The sequence below is a fragment of the Aplysia californica genome, unplaced genomic scaffold, assembly GCF_000002075.1.
Source record: "Aplysia californica isolate F4 #8 unplaced genomic scaffold, AplCal3.0 scaffold00131, whole genome shotgun sequence".
In the NCBI taxonomy this organism is placed as follows: Eukaryota; Metazoa; Mollusca; class Gastropoda; order Aplysiida; family Aplysiidae; genus Aplysia; species Aplysia californica.
Window position 1 is genome coordinate 1,324,550 of NW_004797401.1, and position 19,726 is coordinate 1,344,275.

At 38.0% G+C, this 19,726-nt stretch overlaps 1 protein-coding gene across 1 annotated transcript in view; it reads left to right on the top strand.

Moving 5' to 3' along the window:
- Positions 1-13,679, top strand: part of LOC101856649 (inhibitor of nuclear factor kappa-B kinase subunit alpha) — a 55,501-nt gene extending 41,822 nt beyond the window's left edge. Inside the window, exons 13-19 of the mRNA XM_005096553.3 lie at positions 294-334; positions 803-891; positions 2,150-2,262; positions 6,697-6,737; positions 7,406-7,508; positions 9,365-9,509; positions 11,353-13,679. Of these exons, the coding sequence (XP_005096610.3) occupies positions 294-334; positions 803-891; positions 2,150-2,262; positions 6,697-6,737; positions 7,406-7,508; positions 9,365-9,509; positions 11,353-11,466 (646 nt within the window). The 3' untranslated portion in view covers positions 11,467-13,679. The remainder of the gene's footprint in view (positions 1-293; positions 335-802; positions 892-2,149; positions 2,263-6,696; positions 6,738-7,405; positions 7,509-9,364; positions 9,510-11,352) is intronic.
- Positions 13,680-19,726: the final 6,047 nt, after the last annotated feature.

A 19,726-nucleotide genomic window follows, 5' to 3' on the forward strand; every position in this document is an offset into this window, starting at 1 on the left:
TCCAAGAAAATGGGAAATTGCCGTAAAAATACTATTCCAAAAAACACTCTGATACTCTCAAAGTAGGGAAGGGGGTAAGTAATGAAACGAAAAATCTGTGTTTGAAGAAGATTAAGAAAAGAAATTGTGAAAACTGTTCTGGAATGGTAGATTTTGCTCATCACATTTTTATGTTCTATGTGTACACTGACTCTCTGTATATGATTGGAAGATGTAAGATATGTTATCAGAAACGTTTTTTGTCTTTGAACTCCATATAATTGGTCAAGTTCTATATTTTTTTCCTTCAACAGTTTGGAATTTGATATGCAACAGTATCGCACTACAATGGAAGGTAAATTCTGTTGCTATGTTCTTTCAATGTAATAGGAATTCAGTCATTTTCAAAGCAGCTAAGAAGAGATATAATTCTCCAAATTTTTGAAGACTTTTTTAGTTATGTATATGTACCTTTTTCATTGTTGCAGATGCCTTCTTTGATGCTTTGTTTAAAATAATGATGTGTATATGTATATATTATAAACACTTACACAGATTTTGAATTTCCTTGTCTACAATTTTTTATATTTATTGTCTATAAAAGAGTTTTTTCTAAGACTTAAATTTTTTTTTAACTTAATAATTTTTTTTAGTTTATCGACAAACATTTGTAGTGTAAAGGCTACTTTAAGCCTTGAATTAAGTTGAATGCTCATCCCACGGCTACAATATGCAAGCAGTCATTGTTTTGAACATTGCAATAATCAGGCAAGATTTGGTCATTTGTTTGTCCGAGTTATCAGCATATGTTCTTGTGTTGCAGCTGGTGGCAGAATGCTGAATGGATTTTGTGGCAACATGTTTCAACAGTGGAGCCAGATGGCTCAACAGATCAATTCTTTCAATACCTTGGTAAGTCCACTCTAAAAACATTCCTTTGGTTTGGCCTCCTACATTCAGTTTCAATATATTAAATCATTTTTAAAGTTGCTATTGGTAATGAACTGATTTGATTCATCTTTAGTCACATTTCGGTTCAGAGCATTACTTTTGTCCAAAATAAAGACATTGAAATGAAGAGGAAAGCAATTCTTCTTTTTTGTGCTAATTTCCTCCTTTCTTTCATTCACTCATTCTTTCTGTCTATCGTTGGATCTTAGGGATGGTTAGAAAATCAGTGTGTTTGTGACTTTAGAAAGAAAATCATTATCTGAGACTTTTTCACATCTGTCTAGATCTAGATGTCGGTGTGAGGATTCTACGGGACCTGGACAAAGGCTGTGGTGAAAGAAATCAATGCTAAAATCAAGAAAACATGTAACTGGAAATGGTGCTGTGAGGTTGTGAAATTCGACATTTGAATGTGAAAATGGAGAAAATTAAGGATATACGCTGGATGATTTTATCGTCAAGAGTGATGTTCCTGGATTTGCCTACTGTTTATGGTGGGACGACAAATTGAATTATAGTGGCAATGGAAAAGTGACCTAACATAGATATATGGATTGGAATAAAATCTGAGCTAGAATTATAGGTCGGTTCTAGAGCCGTCGGGGGCGGCTTGCCATAGCGAAGCCACTTTTGCCACACTGCTGCCCACAGTTCGGCATAGCGAATGAGTTAAGGGCCCCAGACCCCCATCAATGAATTTTCTTACTTTTCTACTTTGTCGGAAGCACTGTTAATGTGTGTGGCTATACTGCAGCGGCTGTTAGCCATATACTCGTAGAATCTCCCCCCCCCCCCACCTCTTTCTGTCTTGACCCTACTGTGATCTTCCCAGGCCTCTATGACTGATGCAGCTCTTGTTTGAAGCGATCACTCGTTGTTGAGGGATTGTTGTTCCCACTAGATGCCTCAACTAGGAAGCCTTTATTTTCTAGTTTCATGACACTCATTGTCTTTGTGATATATTGGAACTATTTTTCACTTTCATTAGTGCAATTTTGATCATTCAGAAGGCTTGCATGAACCCTGCCTATCTGGGCTGAGAGGGATACAGTGTCACAGCAAATTGAAATAGACTTCTCCATGTGGGAAAAGAACATGTCTTCTGTCTTAACCAGCACACAAATTAAGGAGGTTTAATCTTTAGTATTGCTTATCTGTAAAATGTCATGACTAGTCATTGTTACAAAAATTTAATTTGGTTTTGACTTCACCTTTTCAGCATGACCGAGTGAAAAGTATTGAGGACAGGGTTGCTGTACTAACAACAGAAATTTTAGAACTTCAGAGGAGTCCATATGGGAAGCCAAAACAGGCTACTGAACTGGAAATTTTGTAAGTCTAATTAGCCAGTGTGTTAGTCACACCGAGGTTTTATCTTACTTATACTCGTCCAAGAAAGTTTAATTTCAGTCCAGAATTTTGTTATTGTTAAGAGAGTTTTTATTGCCTGCTTTAAAATTTGTCATTCTGTTCAAAATTCTACATCAGCACTGAATTCTGATCTTTTCATGTAGTTTTGGAATTTTAAAAATGATTGGGAATTAAAGCGGCACTTATACCTATTTTGTCATACAGTGACACTCATTTTCAACGAACTCAGATTCTACAAAAACTTGGATTCACAGAAAGGAGTTGGATTCCCTGTTTTTTTTAAAGTCTTTAACTGCTTGGGGTTTTGAACAGATTTTGTTGGGGTTTGTCCCCTTGATAAAATTTTGATCAAGGGTGTTACACAAAAAAAGCTATATTTAGATCAAATACGCTGAAATATAGTTGTAGCATACACCAAAATGTCAGGAAATGAATGAACTTTTATAAAAATTTTGTTGGGAAATTTATATATCTTTTTGTGTTACACAATCATAAACATGCCCATAATTTTTTCTTCACACAAAAGTTGGGGAAGTATAAGATCATGACTTCCCTTCGGAAAGCTTCGCATTCCCATTTTATAGCATCCTTGAATGCAATCATGCAGTGTGCGGCTCCGAGCTGTTCAGCAAAATATAGCGCGATGCAGTGTGCGGCTCCAAGCAGATAAAGAGTTGATAAAAAATCAATGAACACAACTTGAAGTGGATGGCCAGCACACATGTGACTGTGTGTGCGTGTGTCTGAAGGGGTGGGGGGAGGGGGGTACAAGCGGACATGGAATGTTAGTAGAGATCAAAAGAGACGCATTTATTTCTTTCCCCCAGCTGTTGATCAATATTGCAATGACGACAAGCTAATTTTGATATAGATCTACGTAATGAATTGCGCGCTGGACTGTGGAATCAAACATGCCTTACACTAGTGCTGGGCGGTATTGGCGAAACCCAGTTCCGGTCGTCTCTGGGCACTGGGTGTCGAGAACCGCCAGTACCGGTGGGAGTGGCACTAGGAGGTGACAGACTGTTCGCGCACCACCCCCCTACACACACACTCACACACTCAAGTCAGAATTGGGAGAGGCAGGCTGTGATGCAAAATCCCTTTGATGTTTGCTGCTGCGTGGGATTAACTTTGCATGCCAAATTTTAAAAATAATTATCACTGCTAAAAGTTGATTTCATTTTCAGAATCAGCATATCAAAATAAACAAAGTGGCTCACATAGAACCTGATTTGATGCCATATTTAAACTTAAACAAACTTTGTTTTTGATTTTCAACTTTTAATCTGGAGTCATGTATTAAGGTCACCCACTGCGTTGTGCATCTGACGTCACAGGCAAGGCCTAGGCCTACACACTGCACACTTCCCGGGACCCGGTAAAAAAAGTTGGTGTCGGTTCCTTCCCAGAGCCGGTACTGGAGGCCTGGTGGCGGTACTGACACCTCCTCTGGTACTACTGGGAGTTCCAGTACTGGGTACCAGTTCATGCCCTTCACTACTCTACACAGCAAATAACTTGTTAGAGCTCAGTGTATCTTCCTGGAATTTCCCAGCATTTCTTCTGTGTCAAAGAAAAGAAAATGTCTCTCAGTCTTCTATTTGAAACTAAACTACTTTTGATTGAGAAAGTCAAATCTGTCTGCCCCGATCAATATCAGTCGTTAGACGCACTGTTCTATTATCAGCTACGAGGCTCGAAAGGCAAAAAAGTGACTTTCCATGAAATGTTTGTTTTTTGGATATATTGAAAGTTTGATTCTTCTTCTTCATATAAGATAAAAATAAACAACTTTAATCAACTATAAATATTTTATTTTGATTTATTTTGGAGGCATGTGCTCCACATTGGAGTTTCTTTACTTCAATGTTCTTCATTCGCAACTTTTTAAAGATTTTGACCCCCTTTCGAGCATGAATGGTCTAAAACGTAGACAACTCTGATTGGTAAAATGGAGTAAAAACTGTAACTTCTAGCTCACTTCAAGCTTGTTTACATAAACAGCTGACTGTGGGAGTGCCCTGCTAGCTGTTATCGTCTGTTGACTTTAAAAATTCATTTTTATTGTGTTTTAGTGCTTTTAAAAGATTAATTAACCTTCCTTTTGATCTCTCAAAGCGGACTCCTTACCAAGAGGCCAACGAGGCAGTCTATAATATATGCATGTGTGTGTATGTGTGTTTGTATGTGTGTGTTTGTGTGTGTGTGTGCTCTCGTGTGCTTATGGTGTTATTGCAAACGTATAATTAGGTAGCGCAAACACGGCACGTAAGCCGACTCGCGGCCTTCCGAGCACGTGGTTTCAGTAAAATGGATGTAATTCAGATCTCCGTTTCCTTGCTCTTTTGCTATAAACACCAAATGCTGAACACTTTGAAAAAGTTCAGATTTCCTTCTTTACAATAGTGTAAGTTGTTTGTTTATTATAATCCGAGTATGAGCTGGAGAATCGCCGGGGAAAGGGAAGCCCCTTGCGGTCGGAATGCGAGGTGGGCCGGTTCAAAATTAACACCCATGCTTTTGAATGCTTTGCACAAAGATTGATGATTAAATACCTTCTCTTCATTGGCGGAGAACTGTACAGCTTTAAGCGTGGTTTCCGGTGGTTATTATTTTTGGCCTTTGGCGTTTAGATAGGAACCCTGAAAAAAAGCGTCCCAGTTTTCAAAGATCATTTTTAACACGAAAAGTGTAAAATACCGGCTAAAAAAAGGTCCCAAAAGAAAGAACAGTTCTTTTTCTATTAAAATAAAGTCATCGACTTGGAATTATTTTGCATGAATCCTTCCGCGAAACTACCGGGAACACTCAGTACACTACACAATTCGCTCGCCGCGAGGGCTGGTGCGGCACCAGCCGAGACAACGCTCAGTGTTTTATTGAAATAACAACAGATCATCATCTTTGAGGCAATAAAATACTGATTTGTAATGATCTCACAGTCTAAAAAAAAAAGAGGCTTCGTTTCTTTGTTATAATGATTGTACTCTGTTAACGTAGAGATGTTTGGTGCTCTTGGTACTCTTTTATCATCTGTCAGTCATGGTGTTTCAGCCAATTAGCAACGTCAGCAATATTTGATTATTATGTTAAATTGAAACAGCTGCCATTTTCTTAAACATTGACTTAGAGGTAAAAGTATGGTACCAAAATTCTCAGGAGACACAAGCCTTTCATGTGAAACAGATGAATTTGACATACAGCTACTTTGAAAATTTAGTGTCTAATACCTAGTATAAAGCTAATATTTTGTTGCATTTGATGTGAAGTCCATTCTCGTGAAAATATTGTTTTGTCCATAAGCTTTTTTTCTGTTAATGAATATTTTTCTGTATGTTACCTTGCAGTCGCATTGCCAAGATAACTGCTAAATTTCAAGTCTCTATCTCAATTCTAAGACCCCCATTGCTAAGGAAACATGTTTCTCAACTCCAAAGGCAATTTTCTCCTTTTCGTGTTTCCTCCCCTCGCACAATTAAAAGTTCTGTATTTTAGTCAAATATGGTCATATTTACTTCATTCTTGTTTTAAATTGTCAGGAAAAGGTGATAGCTTTTGAAAATAATGTTAACTCAGTTTTGAAATTTCCTTCACATGACTGAAATTGACCGGCAGGGACACAAATACATTATACATAACTTGCTCTGTGCCTGTATTTATCTGCACAAAAACCTCACATTTGTTATAAAAAACACTTGGATTCAATGAAATTGAAGGCCAAGCCTGACGACTTCATTGAATGTGAGTTCCACTGTATTATATGTGTCATGACGTGGTGGAATCATGGGCATGTGGAGATATTGGTATAATCTGAAAGCTTATTAATTTATTTGCAATTGAACGAGGTGGGTTCAGAGGTAAAATTAGCGAGAAGATAGCTGCCGTAGTTTGGTAACTTCAGTAACTTAACAGTCCTTAAAAACTGAAAATTTACACAATTTGTACCTATAGTCAACTTTTTTCCAGTAAAATTCACATGGAAATGTGTTGTTATATATGTATGGACATAAAAGGTGTTGAGCCAAAAAACGAAAACATCAAAACTGGCAAAATGGCGGAAAAATGTCTGTTGCTTCAGTTTAATTATTTTGAGGAGCGCCTGATGTCACCACTTTGCCTCACATATTGACTTTTCTGTACTTTGTATCAATGTTCTCTTTTTCTCTTTGTTAACCATTTGTTATGGAAGGTTACCATACTCTTTTTTCCGGAAAAAGCATTATTTGTTAATCTGATGAAGATCTACATAAATGAAGCTTTTCAGTGGATGATGGAGATGTCATGTAAAGAGTAAAGAAGGGAAATAAACTGAAATTTGTCATAGAAAAACTAGTTATGCCATTGACATCAATTTTATGTACATCTATATCTTTTTTTTCCTTTCCTACTCAGTGAACAAAAAGCAAAGTCCCTTTATGATGAACTTCTCAAAGGTAGGTTTATTGTTTTACGTTTTCAGTAAAATTGGTTGTATAAGTTACACCAAGGTTCATGTAAATGTTTCACCAAAGTCTAAGGATGCTAATATCTGTTTGTTTACCTTTCAAAATTGAGTCTAAATATCTTACCTAAATTTCAAGGTTTTATTTGAGTCTGGTTTAAATCAAAGTGAAAGTAAAGCAAAATTGACCATCTTTATAGATAACCACCATAAAAAGGTTATATGTACCCCTTGTCTTCATCCAAGGGTACATGCTGCATTTTTAATGCAAGTCGTGCAAAGTCACCCAGGTGTGCAAGTTCGCCCTATTTTACAGTATAAAACTGACCATTATTTACTGTAGATCTGTCCTCTTTGTGTGTATATTCTATATTAATGAATATTAGATTATTTTGTGTGGGGGGGTTTTTTGCAATGACGATCTTTGCATTCCCTGCTTTGAAAATGTTTTTGTCTACAAGTTTTGAATAAGAATTTAGAGGTAAGGAATCTTTTTCTACTGAGCTGCACCTTAATGAGTGCAGTCAAGTCATTGTGAGCAGTTTCATATGTAATGCCATTAGTAAATGTTAAATTTCTGTTTGAAGGTTCCATCAAAACATGTGGTCGGATATAATAGTTTCACCTTATCTTGTTTCATGTTACTGTGTCAAACAACAGGAGATAAAACAGAAATGATGGACCATTCTCGCATGGTGGACGTGGTGGGAAAGGCCTTTGTGAAGAGAGATGAAGTCACCAAAGTTTTGTTTAAACACTTAAGGTAGTGGGCTTGCTTACTTTTTGTGAGTGGTTGGAGGGTGTTGCTTCTGGGTCCTACTTTTTTCCCTTCTCTCTGTTGTTTTTGTCTGTCTATCTTTCTTTCTCCCAGCACTTAATACTAAATGACTATTATTGTGGTTGATGTGCTTTTCATTACTATAACAGACAAGCAAAGATTACTGTCCCTCCTGTCGCACATTCTGGCGACATTGACATTATAATTATTTTTTGTTGTGTGTGAATTTGGGGAAATTGAACAAGATTTCTGTTGCTCAGAAAATGAACGAAAATTCGGGAGATTCCCGAAAAATTCGGGAGAGTTGGCAGTTGTTTGTGTTGTAAGCATGTATATTGTCTGAAAATTAAGGTATAATGACTATGCGTAAGGTGTCCCTGATAATTAGTCAATGTCCCTGATTTTGAGCAAGGCTGTCCCTGATAGCCACAGAGAGGGATGGGCAACTATGTTACTATCGTCATTTTCCTCTACTTCTTTTGTATGTTTGTCACACTCTTGTGACCCGCTATTTCCGGGGTGCCTTGAAAGTCAAAACAGACTTTGTGCTGTTAAAGCTAGAGAGGTGAGCAGAGTAAGCCCGATTCCCTGCAAAGACTTCTCTGTTGACATCCACCCCTTGGCGGTCATATGACCTTATGCAGTTGCGAGTGCCGAAAAACTTCTACTAAATACAGACAGGCTCGAATATACTGCTGAAAATGTTTATTAACCTGTGTCATGCTTCTGGGTCGATTCTTTGGACCACCTGTTCAACATTGAGTTAGTTTCAGTAGACTCTGCCTATCAAAAACACCCACAGGAAATTATAATGGAGGAGGCTGTTCATGTCAGGGGAATGGGATGACCATTCATTTGTAAGCTTTTGGCTTTTAAGGGATTCCTTAAACCTTTTGTGGGTGGGATTTTGCCCCACCCAGCTGGAACCATGTCTCCTTTACAACATAACACTCCTCCTCCCCAAACTCCCCCCAAACTTTCTCAGCACAGTGAAATATCCATTGTATGGTTTGGTCTTCGTAATACCAAATTTGATGCTCCCAAACTCGAATTCCATTTGTTCCAAGTTGTATTGAAAATGTTGTGAAGATCACCAATTCCCCTCTTAATAGGTCCTTTCTTTCCAGACACCCTTTATGTTTTCAAAAGAAGTGAGCATGCCTTAAAACTCTCTCTCTCTCTCTCTCTCTCTCTCTCTCTCTCTCTCTCTCTCTCTCTCTCTCTCTCTCTCTCTCTCTCTCCCTCTCCCTCTCCCTCTCCCTCTCCCTCACCCTCTCCCTCTCCCGAGAAGTTTATGAAAATATTTGTAAGAACACGATAGACCTATATATATATATATATATAATATATGCCTATTTTTGTATGCTGGCCTCTCAAAGTCAGTTAAGTTCTATATATCTATAATTTAATTACTTGTACACATTCGTGGTGGCATCAAGGAAAGAGGAGCACTGCTCATTTAAAACTAATCTGCATTTGTTTTAGTGAGTCAAAATCCAACCCAAAACAAAGCTTGTACTGGTATGTCATAGACATGGCATTATAATCTGATGCATTTAAGACAGCCGTGCCCTCAAAATTGTCAGTCAAAAATACTTATCGTCAGACCTATCTTTGACTGAAACCTTGTAATTGAATGTTGGACCTGATATATTTGTTGGATGTGAGATTCACTATCTACTCAAATTTGAAACTTTCTTGTTAACTTTTTAAGTCCACAAATAGAGCATCTATGGTATGTGAAAAGATCTTGTTCAGATAGAATTACTTAGTTTAAAAGAATCACTGTCCCCAAATAATTGTATTAGAGAGATGATTGACACTACTATTTTACTTTTCAGCAAAGTTGTTGACTGCCAATTCAGGACAGAATCCATACTTCCAGATTTGAAACTTTCTTGTGAAGACATTGAGGCTGCTAGAAAACAGCTGGTGTCAATGCAACAATGTCGACAAGCTGATATCTGGAATCTCGTGAGACAAAATGTAAGACCAAAAAAAAGTGACAGTTGTCAGGATTTGTTTGTTTTTAAAGGTACCTGGTACATTTAAGATTATATCTAGTTAGATATTCTTCTTTAGATCTAAGCATTGTGCTTTTTACTGAAAACGTAATGAATTTCTAGAGGTTGGTTACACGTATGAGCTGGTATATTGGAAGTCACGCATGGTTTTGGTTACAAAGGAAACCATGCTTCTCATACAGCATATGTTATGCTAATTTTAGTCATCTAAGACATCATAATTCAAATCTTTATAGATTGTATGTTTGTGTGTGTGTGTGGGGGGGGGGGGGGGGGGGGGGGGGTCCAGAAGTCTTTGGTCTTAATATGAAAGAATAAAGATAAAGCTTTGTAACTTGGCACACATACTATGATATCTCTATATAGTCACCATGCAGAGTAACACATTTCTGCCACTTCTCTTTGACCATCAAAAGTCCTTGAAAGAAAAATGACCAAGAATGGGCCCCTAACCAGTCTTCAACAGATTCAATGGTGACCCCGTTTTCATGGAAACGATATTCTTTGAGTGATTTTTTAAAGATTTGGAAATAGAAAAAAGTGTGAAGAGGCTAGATCTGGTGAATAAGCTGGGTGTGGCGCGATTTCAAAGCCGCACTGTTCTGCTGTCTGGACTGTTTGTAGTCTCCTGTGACTGTTTTTCCAATTTCCAGGTATCGGTCATGATGATACCTTCACAATCCCAGAAACACGACGGCATGACCTTTCCACTTGATGGTGTTACCTTTGCCTTCTTTGGTGAGGGAGAAGAAGGGGTTTTTCATTGCATGGAGGACATTTTTTTGTTCTCGATCAAAATAATAAATCCATGTTTTAAAGAAATTTGTGTCATTGGACTCAATTGGAAGGAGAACTCAACTCTCTGCTACTTTTGTTCACTTGCTAAAAGGCGGGGTACACACCGCACAGACACCTTATTAATGTTAAGATGGTTATGGAGAATCATTTCAATTGACCCTACACTGATTCTTGTTTCACTCGAAAGCTGTTTAACAGTTATACCTTGGTCATGCGGACCCAGTTTCTTCACTATGGATACTTTCTCTTCAGTTACCACAAAGGATGGGCGCCCTTCATGATCTTCATCCATCACCGACATGAATTCAGATTTGAATTTTCTTACCCACTAGGTCACAGTATTATAACAAGGACATTTGTCACCTTAAACTTGAACCTTTTCCTGAAAAATGTCCAAAGGGGATTTTCCTGGCAAGTGTAAAAACTTGATAACTGAGCGATATTCAACAGGCTCCATGGCACAGCTTCAGCAAAGAAAAACAAAACTTTTTGTGCATAGCTTCATTGAACACGATGACTATTGCCTTATTATTGTCGGATTTTGCCAAAAATTTGCATGATGTATTCCTAAGAAACTGTCTAAAGGCTGTTGAAATTTAATTACTCAACCTTGATTCCTTCATAGCGAGACCAAAGACTTATTGAACCCCCCTGGTATAGTATTGGGATATATCTATAATTACACAACATTGCATAAGCACTTTGTTGAAAGATAAAGTCCTTTTCTATTATCACTAGTAAGCAGCGGAAATGACTAGATTTGATTTAATGCATATATTGTCTCTGTCTCTCATTCTGGCATGACCAACACAACATATCACTTGTGTTCTAGATTTCTTTGTCAGTTATTTTCTTGATGTGTTCTTTATTAGCATATTTGCCTGTGCTGTAGCCATTCCTTGACTTTATGTCTTGAAAGATCGAGTTTCTGGTGCTTTGTTTCATTTACCAACGCCTCATGGCGAAGGTTATGTGATATCTGACATCTGTCACTCGTACCTTGTCAGGAGTCATCTGTGAGTAGACCAAGCACCATGATGAGCATGGACGTAGCCTCGATGTCTTCAAACATGGAGTCGCTGAGACTCATGGATGATTGCAAAGTAAATTCTCAGAGGTGAGCTGATAATGTTTACAAAACCTAAAATTCTAGATTAACTCACTGGACTCTGGCCAGTCCGGAATCTCAATGGTCTCCCTGTTGTACTGGCCATTTTCACAATTTTTCAAAAATTTCTGAGGAATGTAAATACTGAGCTACTGGCTTCATTTTTTGGCACGTATAATGATACATTTCTCCTCTTTATAATACTTTAAACTTTACTTTGTCTTCTTTTAATAATTTTTTCTCACAAATTTTAGAGATATCCCTGTTTTCAGTTTGGGAAAATATTTCTGTTCACTGAATGTGACAAAATATAACACCGAAAACAACTTATTGTAATGCAAAAATATGAGGACTAGATATATGTATCAGTGCTTCCACTCTTCCGTATTTTTACGGAATTCCGTACTTTCTGCCAGTTCCGTACTTGTTCCTACATCATTATCAACTCCCTCCGTGAAAAGCTGCGATTGCGTAGGGCTACCGAAATTCCGTAGCAAAAGATCCGTATTCGCCTTCGTATCGTCTAGTACTAGTATAGGTTACGGATATAACGGTAATTCTCTCGACAAAAAGTTAATGTTATAGAAACCTGCCAGATTGCGCTTTTCCTGCAATCTGCCATGATTCCGCTATGCCCCATGTATTCATTGCGGGTTGGTCGGCAGTACATTTTTACCTGTGGATTGATCAAAATCTGGCGAACTTTTTGTGCCAATTTCCTCCATTGTATCATTCACTCATTCCGTCTATCTTCATATTGTTACTGCAGCTGGAAAATCTGCGCGTTGATCCAGTAAATTGACTTGTGATCTTAGACAGAAAATTACTGTCAGATAGAAACTTTTTTTACAAATTTGTCTAGATCTAGATCAATGATCAATACGAAGATTATGGCACGCGAATGCGATAAGGGCCGCCATGAAAGAAATTTTTGCTAAAACCAGCCTAAAACTACTAAAGTCAAGAATAATTCAAAGTGGTGTATTGAGGTTGTGACATGCGACATTCAGGCGTGAAATTTAAGGAAAATTAGGGTATACATCGGGTAACTGTATTGTGAAGGTACGACTTCTAAGGTCACCAAAGTGAAAGTAGTTTTTCATCAATACTACTTCTGTTTTTAAGAAATTTTCATTTCTGGTAAGTACAATGATTTAACTAAAACTTTGATAAAGAATTATATTGCATTGTTAGATCGTCTTCTGAAAAAAATGCAAAAACCCGATCTTGTCTATGTTTAGGATCAGGGCTCAGTGGATATCCCATCTATGTCCCTGACCAGAGCTCTGTGAGTTAATAGACACATTCTCACTCCTGAAAGAGAAGGCTCTGACTGGTTCTTGAGGTTTGAGAAATAATAGTAATGGTACTCCCTCATTTGGCAAATGGAATGAAAGGGCAAGGAACACACATCTTGGTAGTACAATGGTTATCAATTTTTTTCATATCTGTAAAGGACAATACTTTTTTTCTGTTTTGAGCCTAGGTCCCATAATTTTGATGATGTTAACTTTTCTCCACCACATCATAAACTGATTTCCTAGATGTTCAAAGTGTTGACATTCTGAAACAACACCACCACAAAAACCATCTCGATCTTGTCCTCCATCCATGCTGTTGAATTGAAGAGAGAAACTTTTCTATGAAACTGCTGGGGCTCCCAAAACCTGTATTGCTAATACTATTTATGGGTTGTTGTTGTTTTTGGTTTTTTTGTGAGAATGTAGAAGAGTGATTACTGGGAAGGCAATTTTCTGAATGCTAAATAATGTGTGTGTTCTCTGTAATGATGTTATGAATTTCTGAAAACATTGACTTTAAATCAATGAAAGCTTTTTTTTCTCTCAGTGTCATGAGCATTTTGTGCAAGTCTATTCTAATCTGGTGGCACATCCTTGTCTAGTTCACTCCCATCATTTATTATTTAGAGTACCAGAAGCTGTATCAAGAAATGAGTTTTTAAGCACACAGACTTGCTGTTTGTATGAAATGATCTTTGTAGATTTATTATGATTTTGGTACATATATTGCTAAAGTTGAACTGATTAATGAAAAGCTGGCATGCTTTGGAGAAATGGAGGTAGACGTTTCCTGGAGACAAGAACCACTTACCTACCAATCTGTCCTCAGAGAAAGTTGCATTTGAAAATAGCAAAAGTTGCAAGAAAAATTAGCAAAAGTTGCAAGAAAAGTTGCGAAACGTGTATAGCTAAAAAAAAAAAAAAATGATATGGAACTATTGGAATACATTTATTGGTGCTCATTGCAATCAAAGTAACCAACATGTTTTGTTAGATCAAAATCAAAAGTTACATGTGAATGTCTACCCCCCCCCCCCCCCAAAAAAAAAAAGCTGCCTGGAGGTTGCATGGTGTACAAAAACAGTTTGTCCCCTGACACATGCGTCAGGTCCTTAATCTCTCACTGACGTTGGGCAGGTGTGAGATATATACACAGAATTCTACACTTATAGAACGGGAACTGTACCATGTGACCTGTGAAGAATTGAAGACCGAAAACAATGGCGTCTTGAGGGCACGATTTATCGTTTTCGGAAGTAACCCTATAGCTTTTAAAGCAAGAGCGGCTTTTACAAACGGGTTAAAAGTGGAACATTTACTGTCCAGTTTGTAATTTTGAGTTACAGAATTCACTGTGCAACCTAGAGATTGGAATTAAGGTTTTAAATTGTTGTGTTTTTGGGTGCAACAACAGAAAAAGCAGACATAGAGAGTTTATAAATATAAGATCTACAGAACTGTGAAAAAATTCGTAACACGGATGGGATTGTTCACAGCACTTCTAGCTTCCCACACACATTTTGCTTACGCATATGGCCTACGTAATTTTTTAGTAGCAAAACTTGTTACAAGAAATTTGTTTTACACTGAACATATTTTTTCACTAGATTTAATTTATGTTCTCAAAACATGCGTTCAATAATTAGCTTTATGTTGCCAGCAGAAGTAGAAAAAAGGACGGACTTGCTTTTAAAAGAGATTTAGCTCCAGCTATAAACTTTTTAAAAATCTGTAGAAACCATTGACTGGGATTTTTTAAATAAATATTGGGCTACTATTTATTAAAGAAATTTCTAGAATAAACGGTTAAGAATTGATATAGATCTAAGTCATTGTGTAAAAGTAGGAGAATCTAGATCTAGGAGTTTGATAGTTCAGTAGCCTAGATATTTGATAATAAGTTGCGCTTCAAATTTTTGACGGCAGTAGTAGAGATAGCATATTATTTTCGTCCGAAACATTCATTTCAGCATCCATACACCTTTTTGAGCCTTTATAAGTACATGTAGTCCTACTTTTATTAGATCTATGTTACTTTCATAATTGTTTTTGAAAGCATTTTCAGTTCCTGTCACTTTCACTTCCCACGCGCGGGCACATATAACTATGATTACAATTTAAGATTCCAAATCTGACGAATGTATTATTAAATAGCGTATAATGCTGAGTTAGCCAATGCATTGCAATGCGTGCCATTATCAATTGTTGAATTGTAACAAGACTTCAATTTGATCCGTAACAAGAGACCACTTATTTTTTTATACGTGTTCATGGATGTGTGTTTGTTTACTGTGTGCGGGGATTAAAAATTAAAGATTAAAGATTCCAGATCTGACGAATGTATTTATAAAATAGCGTAATAGTGCTGGGTTAGCCGATGCCTTGCGATACACGCTTTTATCAATTAATTGAATTGTAACAGGACTTCGATTTGATCCGTAACAAGACAACACTTATTTTTTCTTATACGTGTTCAAAAATGTGTGTTTGTTTACTGTGTGCGGGCATTAAAGATTCCAGATCTGACGAATGTATTTATTAAATAGCATAGTCCTATAGGGCAGGGGTGGCCAACACATTGCGATACGCACTTTTATCAATTAATCGAATTGAAACAGGACTTCAATTTGATCCGTAACAAGAGACCACTTATTTTTTCTTATTCGTGTTAAAAAATATGTGTTTGTTTACTGTGTGCGGGGATTACAGGGGGACAAGCCCATCCCCTTGACTTGTTATCCAGGGTATGGGGATACATTTTTCTCAAAATGCACACAGCTCTGAAATCTTTGACCAGTGATCACTCGCCATGGAACTCTTTCTGTTGTGACTGTAGACACAAATTTCTTCATTATCACATCTGAATGAGCCTATCATTCATGCATTGGAAATCACACTCCCAACACACAGAAAATGACCTTGAACATATTCAGGAAACATATGCCAGTTCCACTCTTGTTTACTTTGTTTTGCATTATTGGCTTTTATGTGTAAACCAATATTTTGAGGCCTTTTCTGCATTTTTGTGTTTTTGGCAGCATGTACAATAGGCCTATGTATTTTATGTGCAACCAACACATTCTCCAATCTCTTGTATTTGTTAGACTCGCACGTGCTTTAAGGGAGACGTACACTCCCGCAAAAAATTTCTAAACGAATGACTTTTATTCAATTTCATGTAATTGTGCAAGAAGTTCATAGGTAAATAGGATGTACTAGGGGTGAATTTGTTCAATTTTTCTGAAAAATGGGTCTCTGTGGCGGCCATCTTGGATTTTCAAACCTGTTTCTTAGTGCAGACGAATTTCATAGTAAATATTGAATTATCAGCCTAAAATTTGGCACACAAGTACAAACCTATATGAACTGGGGATCTATGAAAGGATTCTGACCTATCTTTAAAACTAAAAAAGTGAGCCCAAAGTCATTGGACCCCCTAGAGTCAGTTGACGAAATTTTGGGGTACATATTACAAAAAAATTGAATATTTCCTCAAGTTACCAATATTTTCCTATTCCCTTTCATAGATTCCCAGAATCGATCTTAAAACACCTGTACACCAAATTTGAAGCTTCTAGCTTCAATAGGCTTTGAAAACTCCTTGCACCCAGAAGGTCACATATGTCAAAAAGTAGATTTTGAGAAAAACAAAAAAAACAGGTATTTTTAAAAGGATTTTTAGAGCAATTTGCACTTTGCAAACGCCCTTTTAGGTCATTTAGGGTGTTTTTTCAACAGTTTCTTCATTTTGACCAGATAGAACAGATGTCAAAGGATGTTTTTCCGCAAAAAACAAAAGTTGGATAGTTTGAAAAATTATATCGATATTGCCTTGGATCGCCGACACGGGTCTTCCCTTAAACAAAGCATGTTGTTGTACACACTACTGATGCAAACACAGTCGAGATGAATTCTTAAAGTGAGAAATAATACATTTCCTCAATATAAGCTCAATTTATTTATCTCTTTCTAATAAATTGGAGAAAAGGCTTATATTGTTCTTTTTTGCTTGCTTTGGATGGCCTTAAGTTTAATGACAATATTATTGTAGTGAGCATGTTACTGTCAGCGTCCCCTTATCGTAGATCTAGTACTAATCAAGACTATAATCTAGATATTAATGTTCATAATTAGTGTTATTATCAAGTGTATTGTGATTGTGAAGATCTTTAGTAGATCTAGAGTTATCTAGAGTAGCTTGACCCCCTCGCGGCCACTGCTGGTGTGCGGCCAGTTTTCATAACTCACATTCCAGTTGCTGTAAGGCTTTGAATAAACCACTGTAGCTTCTCTTGGGTCTGCCAATGCATTCACTTTCATTTCCGGTCTTTCCCGCTGTTCCGACACACGTGATGCGAGTTTGAACTTTTCAACCCAGAAAACATCCCTTCGTGAAATTTCAGGTGAGTTTTTCATTAGCTCTTACCACAACCTAAATATGATTATTTTGTCAACTAAGTGTGGTTTCTGTGTTTTAAAATGCATGTTTTTAAGCCTAACATTGTATAAATATCGCTCAAACGTAAACTTTCAGAGAAACGTCGATGGACGCAGCCAGGGCAGGGTAATTTTTCATGTGGGCCCACATGCGGTCGAATCGGCCGCACCGAGGACGGGCTTTACAGTAGAGGTCCTGGCCGCGGCCAGAGTCCATAATGATAGATAGCCCTGGTCAAATGAAGGCTAAAGTCTTGAGATAAAATCTAGACTTTGTTCTTGATAGAGGTAGGCTGTTTGCAAAGCTTTTTGTCCACTTAATAAAGCTAAATGTAGATCTACTGGTAACAAAGCAATAAGATATTTTCAAGCACAGCACCGATCTCAGTGGCCTAGTGGTATGGCGTCCATCTCGGGAATGGAAGATCATGGGTTCAATTCCCGACCAGGTCATACCTAAGACTAAAAAAACTGGCAATCTAGATCTAGTAGCTGTCCCACCTGGCGTCGGCATTATGGGACGAGTGCTATGACGGGTTGGCCCGGTGTTAATACACTGTGACTAGATGGGATAATAAGTTCTGTTACATTTCATATCCCAGTGTAACAGCACGTTAATTTGCCTAAATGACCTACTGGTTTTCATTAGAGACCAACTCAAACAAAAATTCAAGTATGGCATGAAGTGATCTCTAATCTATCCAAAAAATGTGTTTTCCCAAGCAAGTCTCAAAATGAGTGGGAAACCGAAGGGGACAAAAGAAGCTTTAGACAATGTGTAACAAGCAGTCAGTGAAGGGATGGGGAGATGCCAAGTCAATCTGAGACTGAAAGATTCCTTCGTTCTTCCTACTTTGCAACGCAGGAATAATGGCGGCAAGAGAAAGACATCGCTGGAAAACCTTCCATCGCTCATCAGTGGACAAGAATTCATTGACTCTTTAATCAACAAGGAGAGAAAGATCAAAAGGAAAGCAGAGATGGAAATGAGAAAAGTGGACAGAATAGAGCCAGAATGGAAGAGGAGAAATGGAAGACAGGAAAAGAAAGAGAAAAACAGCGAGGGGAGCTGAAGAAGCAAAGTGGAGAAAGAAAATAGAAAGAAGATGCAAGAAGAGAGGAGACTAGCCGAGGAGAAGGGGACGGAGAATAAGAAGAAGCAAAAGAAAAGAAGTCATACCTAAGACTAAAAAAACTGGCAATCTAGATCTAGTAGTTGTCCCACCTGGCGTCGGCATTATGGGACGAGTGCTATGACGGGTTGGCCCGTGAAAGGAAACAAATCCAAGAAGAGGTTGGGCGATTCAGACTATGATACATGTACAAGTGCAGGTATCAATGAAAGTGAAATGATACTGTTTGATGAAGATGACCTGCAGTTGGAAGATTTCACGGGAGAAGAATGTTCGACTGAGGAATCCATGTTTGCTGAAGTGGGGGTTGTGGAAAGACATGAAACTCCACAGAGATGACACTTGGACAATGAAACGCTTGAACTTGATGAAGGATCAAGAGTCGGACCACAGACGGAGAGAAACAGAAACAGTGTTGCTGCTGACAAAGAAGGAAATAGGAAACAAAAGACATGTGGTTGAAGTAGAAGAAACAGAAAGAGAAGACATCCTTGAGAGTGACGGAGATGGGAACAAAAGACCAGTCGTTGGACTTGGAGTAGAAAGAGAATAATATGCTATGCGTGAGATGAATGAAGAAGAGGTGGAGGACTGCAACATGGTCGGAACTGGAAATGAAATGCCAGCATTGGCTGAAGAGGAAGGAAGGCCAGACACTGTGAATGAGGAGAGCGGGGATTCACTTGGTCAGTATGGCTGTAGAGATCGTACCTTGAGGCCAGAGACGTGAGACTTGTCTGTTCTGCTCTTATCAAGAGTATACGAAATCTAGATCTAGATCTACCATCCTTGCACTTTTTTGCATAGATCTAGATCTACGCTGTCATTGATTTCCATTTTGTTTGCATGCTCTGATCAAAAGTAGATTGAATCTCGTTTAAGTTGTATGTACCATTCTTTAATTTTGAACGTTCCCGTTTACATTCTGTGTCACTGATTTCCATTTCGTTTGCATGCTCTGATCAAGAGTCTGTTGAATCTCATTAAAGTTGAATGTAGGCCTACCATATTTCAAATTGCACCTTATGCGTTTGTTATTGATTCATTCATTGTTTGTCATGTTTTCAAGTGTTTGAAGATTGTTTAACGGCCTGGCCGCATAACGGGCATGGATTCGGCCGCATCGTTGGCTCGTCGTCGGCCGCACCCAGGGCTGCCGGCTGCCAAGTGGTACGCCGAAGTTGTGCAGAAAACACACACTGCACTCTATACTTGAAGTCTTTAAATTCCCGGCCAAGTCAGGGCCCTTCCTGCGGCTTTTTTCTCCTCGAAAATCAAGTTGGGAATCTCTTAGTGCAGAAACAGTGCTAGCTAGGGGGGAATGTTCGCTCGTGGCCGCAAGTGGTCAAGTTACTCTAGATCTAGATCTCATCCCATCATTAAAAAAAACAACAAACCAACA